Genomic DNA, 15197 nt, shown 5'->3' with positions numbered 1-15197 from the left:
TTGAGATCAGTGGAGGCCATATGTGCGAGATGGTGGCAGTGGTAAAGGATAACGAGCGGAGGGTGCAGTTGGCAGTTGGCGAGTGACGAAGAGTACTTGGCTTGACAAGTAGTTTGATTGGCGACTGGGTGCTGGCGACTGGATGTTGACGGCTGGGTATTGGCGAACGATCCCAAGTAGTCGACTGACGGCGGGTTGAGGGGTTGGAGGTGCGGGTTTTATAAGTGCCGCTGGACGCAAGTTGGCCGGCAGAAGAAGCACAGAGACGCGCGGTGGGCCGTTTCCCTTTCTTTTTCACACGAACGCCGCGGCTGGGACGACAAGGGCACAGCGATCCGAGCCAAGCAAGAAAGAAAGCCGGCGTCGCACATCCAGCCGGATCGGGGAGGGCAGGGGCGGGATCCGCGCGGGAGGGGGCATTGCAAACGAAGGAGCATGGTGCAAGTGCGGATTGCATGGCGGACTGCATGGCGAATTGCATGGCGGATTGCATGGCGCAGGTGCGAGAGGTGCAAAGAGCAAGTGCGGTAAATGTTACAGCGAACGGGGTCAATCAATGACATCAATCCGCGAATGAATGAATGAATGAATGAACGACATCAGCATATGAATGAACGACATCAGCATATGAATGAACGACATCAACACAATTATGAACAATATCAACACAATTATGAATCAATGCATCCGCCCCGCTGGCGCCGTGCCCCACCCGTGCCCGCACGCGCAGATCCTTGCTCCCATGCGTCAGCGTGCATCGCTTGCGTCGTCTGTGCTACTGGCTGGTCAGATATATCCAGCGCCGAGCGATCAACTCCAGCGCCGAAAGATCAGCTCCAACGGCGACTCCTGCAGATCGGCCACGCCACGGGCGTGTCCCCTGCGCCTGTGTGCTCGTCCTGGCCGCGGCGGCCTCTCTGTCTTCCCTGGGGACGCCTGTCCGTCTGGCTGGCCCTGCATCTGCCCAAGAATGACCAGGAAACGCAGCCGCCCATCCAAGCAACATGACCGAAGCGCCCAGAGCGCCGGGGACCGCGAGCGGGCTGACCAAAAGCTAGCCGAGCAGGCAAGTCTGTCCAGACTGCAGCCCAGCAGCACCGTCTCGACGCTGCCGAACTGGACAACTCTCAGACACTGGCGACGCATCTGCATCTGCATTTGCATTTGCATCTGCATTTGCATTTGCATTTGCATTTGCATTTACTTCCGTGAGGCACTGTGGCCTCGGCTAACATCGTTGGGCTGCTCCCGTCTGGCCTCATCCCGCCTCACCAAAGCTCGCCGACCCGTTGGGCGACTACAGACGATTTCTGGCCAAGGTCCGGAGCTTTGGCCTCAAACACCACGAGGACTGCTACACCATCCCTGCCAACCTCATCGACCTGACAACCACCATCCTCGTCTCGCTGCTGCTCAATCGGCGGGCTCATTTCTTAACCTCGGCCGAATCAGCGCCATCAGCGCCATCAGCGCCATCGGAATACCGCTCCGCAAGGCAAGAGGCGTTCGACTGCATCCGCAAACTCATCAACCGGACCAAGCTGAACTGCAGCACTTTTGTCCTGGCTCTGCTCTACATCGACCGGTCGAAGAGCCGGGAGGCTCGCGATTGGAGAAGGAGACTCTGGAGGCAAAAACCAGCAGCACCAGTACGGGTGCCGGCATCAAGACCAAGCCAGGACCGTGCTTCCGAAAGCCGGCCGAAGAATCAAAATAGCACCGCTGCGTCGAGCCACTCCAACGACCGCCTGCTGGAGCCGCACGGATGCATTTCAACGTTTTTGGGGGCAGTCATCTGTGCGGACAAGTATCTGTAAGTAGCCACTCGCTCACGTCCACATCCCCATCCACATCCACATCCACATCCACATCCACATCCACATCCACATCCACATCCACATCCACATCCACATCCACATCCACATCCACATCCACATCCACATCCACATCCACATCCACATCCACATCCACATCCACATCCACATCCACATCCACATCCACATCCACATCCACATCCACATCCACATCCACATCCACATCCACATCCACATCCACATCCACATCCACATCCACATCCACATCCACATCCACACTCGCTCACATATGCACTTGTCCCTCCAGTTACGACGCCACGTACTCGAACCTGGACTGGGTCGAGTTCGCCGACCACCGCTTTTCTCTTGCCGACATCAACCATATGGAAGTCCGGTTTCTCCAGCGACTGGACTACCAACTGCATGTCAGCGACTTGGACTTTGACAACTTCCTGACCTATCTCGATGGGATGCTTTGTCTGCGCCAGCTCCATCGCTGGCCATCTCTGACCTACGGCGACTTGCTGCGGCTCTCCCAGTTTGTGCCCTATCTTGCCCAACTCAACCGCCACATCACCCGGCCCCTTGATGCCTCCATCATGATCGCCCGCATCCTCATGCGCTCGATGCTGAGCTATGTGGTGGCCGTGGCCGTGGTCGTCGTGGCTGTATCGCTGAGCTTTGCCAATGTGCACTTTGGAAGGATTCGCCTCGAGTTTCTCGAGCGGCTGTACGAGCGAGAGAAGGAGGCTTCGGCACTGATTCTTGCCCGGTAGCTGGCTATCCGCTGTTTGGTCGTGCAAACGCTGGTTCGTCGTTCTCGCACTGGCCGTTGTTCCTGCGAGCTCCTTTTGAATCGGAACACCTCCACACACGGATGGCTTGTGCATTGGTTGATGTTGATCGATCTGGCTGAACGGCTTCGATCGGCACCCAAACCAGCGATATTGCTCTTTGCCCTGCGTCTTCCTCACTCATTCCAGGTATGTCTTCGTGCTCTGACCTGCAGCGACTGCATCTGCAGTGGCTCGCTGGTCCTGTCGTGCCCACTCCATGCATCTCCCTCACACAGGGAAATGACTTGACCCACTTGTGATATGATCCGACTACGCCGCTTGTCCGAATGAGATGGTGTATCCCATTATTTCTTCAACACGCTGTCCGATTTTTGCTTGCAACGCTCCTGGCAAGAGACTCTTCACCTCCTACAGAATGGATCATGAACATGGCATCTGTGGAGCACAACCAAAGCACAGCTGCATCCTGGTCGCTTGTGTCTTTGCTCATAACCGCGCTGACGGATGAATATGCTATGCCCGCGACTTGGCGCAATGCACTTCGGGCGTGTTGGACATGCTGGCTCCGCTCGGACTGTCGCCGAGCCATGAAACGGCGCAATGGATACATGAAGAATCGGAAAGGCCCCTCTTTCCTCGGCAGCCTGGACTCGAAGGTAGTAAAACAAACAAACAGAGAAGCAAGAACGACAACGACATATGGATTCAAAGAAGGGCACGAAGACCAACAAACAACAGCAACAACGTTGATGTCAGGGATAGCCCCTGTATACACGCAGAGAAAAGCAAGAACAAATGCGTGGCACAATAATCAGCACCACAGGAATGCCAAAGCGGCCAGAGAGAAAAAGAACAGGAATGCGCCGCATAAAGAGGCGGCAACGGCTGAACCCAACGCCAAGGTATGCCAGGTCCAGCGGTGTGGGGGAGGGAACCGAACGAGACACAGCGGTATCAAATGCAGATAGAGGGAGAGGGATGCAGAACAATTGCTGGTGTGTCACAGCTACCCAGAAGATGTAAGGATGCGGAGAGGGAAATGAGAGTGGATATGGAGTACATTACATACGGTGAGACACTGCGTGAGGCTGCCCAGTTGCCTATGTCATTGTTGCCTGTAGCTCTGTCCTCAGAGTGCCTGGGACAATGCTTCAAGTTGAACAACGGACCGACCAATTCAGTGACCGGCCAGTCGATGCTGTTGATCGCGGCTGCAACTTGACGGTAAGAGACACACATGCGCTGAGGGCATGGCACCAACACTTCACTCAAATCCGTCCGACAGATTGATCGAGCGGCTGTTGGATGGGAAGTGTCCATTATGAGTATCCGAGGACCGGAAGCTGGGGAGGCGACACTCAGGCGGAGACGTTGCGTCTGAAAGGGTGTGCGAAAGAGTCGACAGCTTGGAGAGGGTCGGTGCTGTTGAAAACACAACTGAAGGCGCAATCGAGCTGTTGGTCGTCGGCCGCGGGATCGAGTCGCCAAAGTCATAGCCGATGCAGTCGATGGGGACCCATCCGCGCCGGCCCTGATGTCGAGAGTCGGCAAGTACGTAGCGCTCCTTCATCTCGATGAGCTCGATATGCTCGCCAACCGCCACCGTCAGCTCGTCCGGGTTGGTTGCAACATGCTCCTTGATGATACTGGCCAGGTTCAGGTTGAATCTGGCGTCCTTGGGCAATGTCGGAACCACGTGCGTGGACGACTCCTCCATCGAGTACGAGAAGATGGATTCGTTGTCGGTCTCATCCCTGGCACCGCCTTCGGCTTCGGCCCTCGCCTTGCCTTGCCCGGCAGATGATCCAGCCACAGGGTTGTCAGTCTTGGGCAGTTCCGCAGCGACAGTCGTTGGCAGAGCCGTGTTGGAGCTTGTGGTAGAGGTTGACACCTCGGGGCCGAGTTCGCCAAACACAAGAGCGGTCGTCGGAGCAGCATCGCTGGCATGCACGCGCGGTTGGTCTTCAGCAGGGACTGCGGTCACCCCGGGAGCAAGGGAGTCTCCAGCGGTCTGTGCAGGCGCGGCAATAGCAACGAGCGACGCTGTTTGGCCGACGATGCTTGAGTGTACAACAGGGTTATTTACCGTGGTCCCGGAAGCTAGACAGGCGAGAGGAACTTTGCCCTGGCCGTGCGGCGACTCGACTGATGCCCAGCCATCCTCGAATTCAGATTCCACAACGACATCTTCGCCCACATAGACTGTCAGCTCGTACGCGGAGGTGGCTTGGTATCCCATCGCCACTCGGCGCACATCAGGCTGAATAATGTTGCTGAGGCGGGCTGGGGGCTGCGAAGGCTCTTCCTGCGGCACTACCCGCTGAGGCTTGCTCGAAAGTGGGGGAATAGGTGGCGAGTCGCGACCATTCGGACCAAACAGGCTGCTCCGTGCAGATGGTGCCCGCAGGACACTCAGCACAAGCCCGGGTGCCTCCGGTGAATCTGCATCCCCAGAGAGCGACGTCACTCCTGATCGAAAGTGGAGGTTGTGAGCCGGAACGCTCGGTGACGCTCCTGGACTTGACGCAAAGGGCAGCACTTGATCGCTGGGGTTGACGAGCGTTGATACAGACCCAGATGGCCGCATCGGGGCGCCAGAGAAGCTAAGGATATCTGCGGTAGGTCCCCGTCTATCCAGGTCGACATCGATTGCCGCCAGGCTCGTCGGCTGTGACGCGGACACAGTGGCATCAATCCATCGATCGCCTGAGCGCTGGAGGATCTTGAGCTTATCGCTGCCCGGCGACTGATGATCAAGCACGCCTTGGACAGTGCTTGATGTGTGGAGAGGCAGAGAAGCAACTGGGTTGATGGCGGACACATTGGCGGGAGCAGGTCCCGTCGTTTGGCGTCTGTTGGGAGATACAGGCCCGGGCTGCCAGTCCGCTGAACCGTCCATCTGGCGCCAAAAGGATGCGACCGGAGCCAGGATCGACGACGCATTGGAAAACGTTGAGTCGCACCTGGACACGGGTTCATGAACCTCAGATGGCCCGGCGCCAGCCAAGTCTTCATCGTCGGGCTCGGACGTCCGGGAGAGATAGCCGATGGGCACTTTACCGCGGCGGCGGCCGTCCAAGGATGAAACCACTACCCAACCGTCGTCGCCTTGGACAGGGAAGACGATATTCACCTTTTCATTCTCGTGGATGGACATTTCGTCCGCATCGAACTGGGCTGGGCGGTCCATGAGGACCCGGCGGATATCGCGCTGTGTATCGGCGGACCGAGTAAGCCACATCATATCCATCTGGTAGTCCGAGAGGCTCATCGTGTCCAGACTTGCTCGGCTTAGTCTCGACTCTGCGCGCTGAGAGGCTTGCGAGCCTGGGTGGGCAGGCGCCGCGGCCGCATTAGAATCGGACGAGACGTTATGGAGCTTCTTTGTCAATTGGCGGTTGTGGTGGAGATTTGTCAAGAAGCTTCCGCGCTTGGAGTCGCTGACCGCCGAAAGGTCGCGGGCAACGCTGGTGCTTGCCGCATCGACGGTGGAGCCCCTGTCCACGACCGAAGACGGTCCCGTCACGGGGATGGGCGGGGCCTCGATCTCGCGGGAGGAGGACACCGGGTTGGTGCTTGGGGCCTTCATGGAAAAGACTTCTCTGGGATCGATGAACTGGTCAAGCCGATGGAAAGTGGTGCTCCTGTCGACCGAGGCATTGCCCTCGGTTGATGTCGATCCAGTCTTGATGAGCGGTGTCCAGTTGTCATCCGGCGGACTAGACTTGCCGCTGCGCTTGAGTGGATTGTACCGAATCACGTCCCGGCTGAGGCAACAGAATATGCCGGCCCCGAGGGCAAGGATGGCAAGGGATCCAGCACTGACCAATAGTGGCACCATGGCTGGATTGTCCATCACATTGTTTTGATCGTTGAGTTGGTTTGGCGATGGGGCCACGGATACAGTCGCTGAAGTGGCAGCGGCCGACGAGCTCGTCAATGTGGACGAAGCGGAGCTTGAGGTCTTGGTGGCGGCAGTGGTGGTTGGCAGCGGCGGCAGTAACTGGACCGTCTTGGAGATTGGGCAGTAGCTGCCACGGACATCGCAGATCCTGAGGATATATTCGACATCCAGAGCGGTGAAGTTGTCCGGAACGTTCACGGGAAAGAGCAACGTCGTTGGGGCTGAAGGTATGGGCCCGCAGCCGAGAGCGCCCTGTTTGCCAGCACCCTGGTTGAATCGGTAGTGTGACCCAGGAGGATTGGTTGGAAGTAAGCCACCGCACAAGAGAATCGACAATGGCGAATCGAGCAGCATGGCCACAGTACGGAACACCGAAACAAAAGTCGGCGGTTCGGCGGGTGTGGTGGAAGATTGGGACGGGGGAATCGGCAGTCGGCGAAACCGTTGATTGGGTCGGTGAGGGCAGTGCCGGTTGTATTTTGGGTGAGGCAGAAGGGATATACAATCAATCAATCAGCAAGCAAGCGAGTGGGTGGGCGAACAAAAGGCCGAATCCATAGGCTGGCCTGCTTCCAGGCAAGCAGGCAAGATGGATGCAATGTAGCGCCGACGACATGCATCGCCACACAGCGTCGAAGAGGGCAGTCGGGAATTTACCTCGATGATGCAGCAGAATCCTTCGTTGGTATCGTTGCCCGGGGTATTCCACAAGTCGATGCCAAGCACCGACGGGACCCAGTCGATGGGCAAAAGTGTGGTAGAGTTGCTGTGGAGGACAATCTGTGATCAACCAAGCAGGAGATGGGATACGTTTATGTGTGCCAACAATGTCAGTCGATATTATAAAACGCCAGATCCATGCTGCACCCAGAAACCGCTACGGCTGCACCAGCGAGGTATCGTTCGTTGATGTGCCTTGAGATGGCTTCTGGTTCGTCGGCTCCACCGCAGTCGGGGGGGGGGAGACTCGGCGAGCCAAAGGGGCAGAGTGACACCTCTTGGTAGCAGCGATTGAAGCCAGGCCGTCGGTTTCGATAAGACAAGCACCTGGCCCGACGCTGCCGGGAGGGGTGGACGAACGGACGAGACGGTGGGAGGCGAAGCAGAGGGGGGAAAGGGAGAACTTCTCACCGTTGCATTGTCGATTTGCGGGACGAGGAAGGCGGCGCGGACGAACAGAGGCGCACAGGCGAGCCCGAGGATCAACCAGACCACAGGCAGGAGCCCACGCCGGGGCGATGGACCGACAAAGGGCCCAGAGTCAAGCATAGCCAGAGATCAAGACGCCCTCGTAGGACGGGAGATATGGTCGAAAAGCCGCAGGACGAGGCTGGTTGTCGCAGCAGCGGCGGCGGCAACGGATGGAGAAGCGTGCGCTGGTGTCGATGCACTGCGACGCAGCGGGGAGCGATGGATGAGTGGCGTTGGTCAGAGCAGGACAGGCAGTGCAGGAAACGCAGTCGGGACGACCCTGCAAGCGCCAGCGACGGTGCTGGGCAGACTGGACGAAAGATGGATGGATGAAGGGCCAGGACGGAACTGGGCGGTGCTTTGTCAACAGACGACGGTGGCAGTGTCGGGGGCGAGGCGCTGCGCACGATCGAGTCCATACACCGCCCAGAAGCACGGCGGGTGGGGCGTTGCAGAAGCCAGGGATGTGTTCGAGAAGGTCGCTGCGAGGGAGGATCCGCTGGCACAAACGCCTGTCATGGTGCATTCACCCAACAGCCGGACAGATCCGTGCAAAACGTGGTATTATCGACACCAATTATACGGGCGAACGCATACTCATGTCCTGCCGCCACTGGGCGGGTGTTCGTTGGGACGATGGATGTGTGTATTCCCACCCGGAAGAGAAACAATTGAAAACGAAAACGAGATGTCCCATATCACTTGTGGGCGCTGTATGATACAGGAAAAAGCGTACAAGATCCTCAAAAACACAAAATAAACAGGATGCCCAGGTACATTTTGCAGGTGCTGCGGACAGTGCTGGGAAGCCGGCCACTAGGCAGACTCGCGCATGGACTCGTACATCTCGTGGATCTGCGAGGGTTGGGCGGAAAGCATGCCGTCAGCGTCAGTCGACCCAGGCGCTAGAAACGATGGGACCTCGCATCGAAATACATACCTGCTTCTCGTAATAGATCTTGGCTTGGTGTCGCTGTGGGAGTGAGATGTACAGTGGTGAGTCGCACATGACACCAGCGAGCTTATTGGACTCTTACTTGTCGCCGCACCACGCCAACGAGACCAATAATGCACCGGTCTAGAGCTTGATTCGGCGGCAGCAGATAGAACTTACCTTGAGCTTGAAAGTCGGAGTGAGCAGGTCCTTTTCGGCCGAGAAGGGGCTGGTCTCGAGGTACACGTTGCGGATGCATTCGAAGCCCTTCAGGCCGTTGGCACGACCAAAGTCCGAGAGGGTCTTGACAACAGCCTTGCGCACAGCATCGTCGGCACAGAGCTCGGCAAAAGCCTTGTCTTCGAATCCGTGCTCAGCAGCCCACTTCATGAACTGCTCTTCGTCCGGAACTGTGGATGGCAAACGCATCAGACAAGCGCAGCAGGCGAGTCAAGCGACAAGTCGTCCACTTGCTCTTTAGTCGCCCTGTCGGCCGAAAGTCGAGAGACATATCGACTGCGCGACCCAAGCCGTCTGTTTATAACAACGTGCTCGATCGGGGAGGACACGACCATACCAATAATGCCGACGAGGCTGGAGCGGAGCGAATCGCCGTGGACAAAGGCTTGGGCAATGATAGCGTGCTTGGAGTACTGAATCACCAGGGGAGGAGAACAAGGCCGATCGAATCGAAAAATGAGCAATCGACAGTAACACCACAAGCAATACCAATGACCCACAGAGATCATACGAGACGGGACAGTGGGTGAAGCACAACACAGCCAGAGTTGCCACAACAGCAATCGTTACGTAGCCAACCGCACTGCACGCCACCAAGCCCGTGAGCCAGCCCCTCGACTCACCTCGATTTCAATCCTGAGCGCACGCAAAGCAGGGACCGGGAATAAGTGGAAATAAGCGGGAGACGCATCAGGCACATGAGACAGAACGGTATCTTGATCGATAGCGGTCGCAGAGCTAACTTACTTTTCGGGGGCAATGTATTCGCCCTGAGCGAGCTTGAAGATGCTGGTCACGAAGATAAACCAATCCAATGGGAGTTTGATGGTCAGCGCATCGCCAGAGCCGGGATGGTGATGTGATAGAGCACATACAACAGCGTTCAGTTTGCTGACAGAAAAAATGGTACTCACTTCTTGAGACGGTCGATGATCAGCAGACGGCCCTGCTCGTCCCAGGCACCAACATCGCCGGTGTGGAACCAGCCGTCTTTGTCAATGGCCTCGGCTAAATATGGGATCGATCGAAGCCATGTGGGTCAATAATCAGGCGATGGTTTCTCCAAGCATGGTATTATCGCGCTGAGGCGCACCTTGACCAGAGGCACAGAGGCACAGAGGCACAGAGGCACAGACATTCCGCGTGAGCCCACACCGACAATGACGCACTGCATGTCTGCATACCAGTCTTTTCGGGCTCCTCGTAGTAGTGAGTCATGACCGAGGCGCCTCGGACACAGATTTCGCCACGAGGGTTCGGGCTGTCGGTCGAGAAGTAGTCCATCTCGGGGATATCGACAAGCTTGATCTCGACACAGACATGAGGCGAGCCCAGGTGTCCGCTGGTGAGATCGAGAGGATCGGTCTAGAGAGAGCCATAGGTGCAGAACTCATGAGAAAGCGGTAATTTGGACCGAGACAGACAAGCCGACGCCATGCTGATGTCATGCCGATGCCACGCTGACAAGACTCGGTGGCGCAAGACGAGGGATCGCGTCGGGACAGAGACAGGCTCTGTCCTGGTCAACTTACACAGGAAATGGCGGCAGCGGTTTCGGTTGATCCGTAGCCCTGGTACAGATCGCACGAGAAGCAGATGCGCAGGAAATCGACAACATCAGCTCCAATAGGAGCGGCGCCGGTGAGCATGACCTTGACACGACCGCCAAGTCGAGCACGGACGCTGCCAAAGACCAGGCGATCCCACAGGAAATGCGTGCTGTAGCCGCTGGCCAGGTGGTGCTTCTTGGCAGCATAGGCAAAGTTGAAGAGAGTCTCGGCAATGCCACCCCTTTCCTTGACGCTTTCCATAACCTTGGCGTAGATGCGGTTGTACAGGCGAGGAACACTGGCAAAGATCGTCGGCTTCAGCTCGGCCACGTCGTCAAGGAGCTTGAGAGTATCGCCTTGGAAGAAGCCGATGCGGGCGCCGAGGCCAATGAGATTAGACTGCACGACGCGCTCGTAGACGTGGGCCAGGGGCAGGTATGAGATGTAAACGTCGTCGGAAGTGAAGTTGTACATGTGGCCGGTCTTGAGCAGGACGTCTCGGGAGGCCGTGAAGGCAAGCATTCCTCGGTGAGTAACCACGGCGCCCTTGGGGGTACCGGTTGTTCCACTGGTATAAGAGATAACGGCAATGTCATCGAGACCAGGGAGCTCAGGCTCGACCTTGTTCTCGGATCCGAGGCGCTCGAGCTCGACAATGGTGATTGTCTTGACTCCGTGTTCGTGCGCGAGTTTCTCGACCGCTTCGTCGGACTCGTCCAGAAGAATGATCCACTTGAGATGATGCAGGTGGGCCTTGATCTTGAGCAGACTCAGAGCCTTATCCTTGGTGGCGGCAACGATGGAGAGCTTGGACTGGTTGCAGATGAACTTGATGGCATCGGTTCCGAGAGTATCGTAGAGAGGAACGGTCACAAAGTTGCGAACAAAACAGGCGTACTCTGTGATGATCTAAACACAGGCCATAAGACACAGTGGAGCGTTAGAATCGGCGCATGCGTGCGAGATAGCCGGTGGCATCGAGCTTCATCAGGGAATGGTCTCCGTTAGACCACTCTGGGCGCGAGAAAGTGCAGCCCGCCACACTCAGTATACGGCCGCGAGCCAGGTCAGAAGGCTGTCGCTCAAGATGGCAAACAGTAGGAAGAGAGACGACAGAAGAGAGCGTACCCATTCAGGTCGGTTGATCGAGAAGATACCAATGTTGGCCTTCTTCTCGTCAGTGATCTGTCTGAAACCAGCTCTGGCGGAATGCATGGCAAAATCGAACGATTGGTCAGCACAGGATGCTCCAGAGTCGACGAGAATACTCGTACAAAGCGACTTGGCCGTGCATTCACCCGAGCGAACCCGTGTATCAGCGCTATCCAAGCCGGGGCAGCTGTTTCCCATGAGAGTACCGCCCCGGTACAGAGTGTGAGACCGCCCACGGACTTACCCCATGTTGTTGATGCGTTCATAGACCTCGTCATAAGTCTCCCAGACATAGGGACCAGCGACGCCGTCAACGACGATACGCCGGCCGAGGAAAGGCTTGTCGCCTGGGCAGATGTGGCAGATGAGATGGATGAAGCGGCAGGTTAGCGTTGTTGATAGAACGGTCTCCTTTCGCGCCCAGCTCGAAAGCAAGGCTCGGCAGCCAACAGGACGAGAGACAGCCGCATAGATCTAGTCGACCATGGAGCTGCAGCTTCCGGCCTAGAGACTTCAACCCAGCCCAACAGCATGAGGGACAGTCAAATCGGTTCAGCGACAGTGTCGAGGGCATACCGCCGATCTTGCGGCCGTTCAGGAAGTTCTCGTAGATTGACTTTGTGTTGGGAAGCTCGGAGATGAGGACACCCTCACCAAAGGGACTGAGACGGGGCTGGCAGCCGCGGCGAGGCGACGGAAGGGAGGACCGACCGCACGCAGCGTCGGTACAAGAGAATGATTCAATTAGAGACAAGACAAGGCCGTCGAGCATCGAGCATGAGCCGGCAGGAGGCAGGAAGACATGTGAAGCGTCCCAGCGGGAAAGGGCTGGCCCCCCACCCGCTCCAGCGCAGCGGCCGATGCAGGCGAGGCGACAGAAGGCAGCGGCATACCTTGCCCTCGCCGGGAATCTCCGGGGCGTCGGGGACCTCGATAGAGTATGGCCACTGCATGGTGCTGGATGGTCGAGATGAAGGGACGAGATGGGATGGGAGATGCAAGATGGCGAGCCGGCAGTGGAGAAAGCCCAAGGAAGCCAGAGGCCGCGAATGTCCAGGGGCAAAACGGGAGATCTGGCGAGACCGCCGGGGCGAGAGGACAACAGCGACAGAGAGCACAGGCAGTGCGGGGCCGAGAGCGCAGCGGGACGCGAGCGAGACGCAGTGCGACGAGCCTGTGCAACCAACGTGCGAAGCCACACGGCCCAGCACCAGTCGCACCGGTACGACCTGTGCCACCCCAGAGCGCCGCCTCCATTCACCGCATCCAGCCGGACCGGGCGACCGCTGACCACCCGCGGGCTCCCACGGGTTCTGTCGACAGACCAATCGCCGCGCCCTGTCGTCAAAGCAGCAGCCAGCCCGGGGCCAGGCGGCCGCCCGTCGCGAGCCGCTGGTGGTGCGAGCATCCCGGCAAAGAGCACGCTTGCACCCACCCGCACCCTCGTTGCTGCACTCTCCTGGCTCGCTGGAACGGGGATGGCTGCCGCAAGCCGCAAGGTTGGCTGGCTGGCTGGCTGGGTGCGGTCATGTCGGCAGCCGCGAAGGTTATGTCGCATGCCCGTGCTGGCGGCTGCCCTCGTGGCAGATCGAAACCAAGTTGCTTGGACAAGAAACTGGAAGCAGCAAGCAGGGAAACGCAGCACGCCGTGATACAGGCTTATGGCTGGTCTGAGGAAGGGGGAGCTGTCAAACAGCACCCAATCCCGAAAAATTGTGCAGAACCGCTCCGTCGGGCCGCCCTCCCGAGATGTCATTCGAGTCGCCTGGATCCTGTGTGGCGCAATCACCCTGGCACCAAGCAAGCGGTCGATAGCAGAGCCCCGAGGCGATGAGAGCGATCTGCAATGAGGCGGAGTGTCCGCCGAATGATGGAGCAAGCGAGGGTGTGTATGTGTCTCGCGCAGGCAGGGCGTGATGGTGATGGTGATGGTGATGGTGATGGTGATGGTGATGGTGATGGTGATGGTGATGGTGATGGTGATGGTGATGGTGATGGTGATGGTGATGGTGATGGTGATGGTGATGGTGATGTGATGGTGATGGTGATGGTGATGGGGATGGTGATGGTGATGGTGATGGTGATGGTGATGGGGATGGTGATGTCGTCGACCCGGAAGCTGGGACAGAGTCATGTGGATATAGGCACGCTACTCAACAGATTGGAAAGACCCTTTGGCTCGATCTGTTGCCATCTGTGCTCAAGGTCGAGTCAGTTGATAGAGTCAATGGTGGCGATCAACACCGGAGCGAATCCATCGCAGAAGGACTTCATCCCAGAGCAACTCCATGCCAGAACGACCCCATCCCAGAGCGATGCCGTCCTGGGCTGATGAGCGACAGGCTCACCATATAACGTCAAGGTTCCTTCGCTGGCTTTGCCAAATCAGTGAGATCAAAGCCGATCGGCCGTGAGGGGCGACTGGAGTCTCGTAGGTAAGCAACAATTTATTGCCTGTACCCTTCAACCGACTCCAGCGAGATGATCGCCTGTCTGCAACTTGCTCTCGATCTCTAAAGAGTGGTGGTAATGGGGATCATTTACTCCCAATGTGCAGAGCAGTGTCAGAGAGGGAAAGGAGAAGAGTGAGGGGGAGGAGGAAGAGGGGGATCAAAGGCGAGATATAGGCGGGGCCAGAACTTCAGTCAACCGTTGGGAGACGATACTCCCGATTGTTGCCAGGTTGACGAGAGCGTGCCAAAGGCGGCGAGGAGAATGCTGTATACTGGGGGTTGGAGGTCGGATCCTGAGTGCCGGGAATCGCTGGGCATCGTGGTGTTGTGGCCTGCAGTGTGCTTGTCGCGATGCTGTGGCCAGCACGATGGTGGTGGTTAAAGTGAAATGGATGGCATGGGTGGGATGAGTGGATGAGTGGGATGGGTGGTGTGAGTGGGATAGAATCGGAAACGAAGAACAGCCGAGGGTAGAGTTGCTAGGGATTGGGCTCGTCTGTGGGCTTGCTGTCCAGGATCGGAAGCTTTCGACCGCGAGGAGGCGGACGAGGAACTTGTCGAGCCAGCAACCCCGTGCCTTGCTTGGCCAGACGGACGGTTAGCGGCGTTGCGACTAGATCAAAGGTTGCCGGATGGGAGCCATTGCAGAGCGAGTGCATCCGTTTCAGCACAGTGTCGGCAGAAAGCAGAAAAGCACAGGCGGTGGCGACAAGTGTCGAGGCCCAGAGTAGCCAGTTCGTATCGCCGGCCAAAGGTTCCGACCGATCAGGACCGAGCATCCAGCCGAGCGATATCGATTTCAGGGTCATCCGAGGTTTGTTTAGAAGCAAGTTCGAACAGAGGCAGCACGGGCCCAGTATCCGCCGGCATCGGCATGGCGTGGGTGTCGGTGTAGGTGCGTGAGGGCGGGTGGAGGTGTGGGTGCGAGTGAGAGTGCGAGTGCCAGCCGGGCGGACATTGATGCACGGAGAAGGCAGGTTATTCCGTCGATTTGGTACGGGAGCGCCACCGAGACGGATATTGCGCCGAGGTGCACGGGGCGACGATTCGTCAGCAGGCGAGCGTGGGAGCCGCATTTTTCCGATGGCCAAGGGCAGCGAGTTCGTTGGTGAAGACGGCATCGGCGGTTGCGGCCAGTGGGAGAATGCGGCGCAGCACAGGA

At 57.8% G+C, this 15197-nt stretch overlaps 3 protein-coding genes across 3 annotated transcripts; 1 reads left to right on the top strand and 2 right to left on the bottom strand.

Moving 5' to 3' along the window:
• Nucleotides 1-742: 742 nt before the first annotated feature.
• On the top strand, nt 743-3065 carry BJ171DRAFT_495653 (uncharacterized protein; the record flags this gene model as incomplete). The annotated part of the gene is made up of 3 exons (XM_053110154.1): nt 743-1066; nt 1278-1813; nt 2122-3065. The coding sequence occupies 3 exons, from the start codon at nt 743-745 to the stop codon at nt 2588-2590; spliced, it is 1329 nt and encodes a 442-aa protein (XP_052969178.1). The 3' UTR covers nt 2591-3065.
• Nucleotides 3066-3727: 662 nt separating this feature from the next.
• On the bottom strand, nt 3728-8029 carry BJ171DRAFT_311789 (uncharacterized protein). Its single transcript, XM_053107104.1, has 3 exons — nt 7647-8029; nt 7173-7295; nt 3728-6782 (listed from the first exon to the last, which is right to left on the bottom strand). Exons 1-3 carry the CDS (start codon nt 7782-7784, stop codon nt 3876-3878), a joined length of 3168 nt encoding a protein of 1055 aa, XP_052969177.1. The 5' UTR covers nt 7785-8029; the 3' UTR covers nt 3728-3875.
• A 176-nt stretch (nt 8030-8205) lies between these two features.
• BJ171DRAFT_495648 (uncharacterized protein) lies at nt 8206-12661 on the bottom strand. Its single transcript, XM_053110153.1, has 13 exons — nt 12476-12661; nt 12159-12255; nt 11827-11929; nt 11559-11631; nt 10413-11339; nt 10065-10245; nt 9795-9888; nt 9628-9669; nt 9504-9516; nt 9218-9293; nt 8821-9050; nt 8647-8679; nt 8206-8561 (listed from the first exon to the last, which is right to left on the bottom strand). Exons 1-13 carry the CDS (start codon nt 12533-12535, stop codon nt 8523-8525), a joined length of 1968 nt encoding a protein of 655 aa, XP_052969176.1. The 5' UTR covers nt 12536-12661; the 3' UTR covers nt 8206-8522.
• Nucleotides 12662-15197: the final 2536 nt, after the last annotated feature.

This window comes from Polychytrium aggregatum (genome assembly GCF_025602895.1).
Source record: "Polychytrium aggregatum strain JEL109 chromosome Unknown BJ171scaffold_9, whole genome shotgun sequence".
NCBI lineage: Eukaryota > Fungi > Chytridiomycota > Chytridiomycetes > Polychytriales > Polychytrium > Polychytrium aggregatum.
The sequence above is the reverse complement of the archived record's forward strand: the minus strand, read 5'-3'. Positions and strand labels throughout refer to the sequence as shown.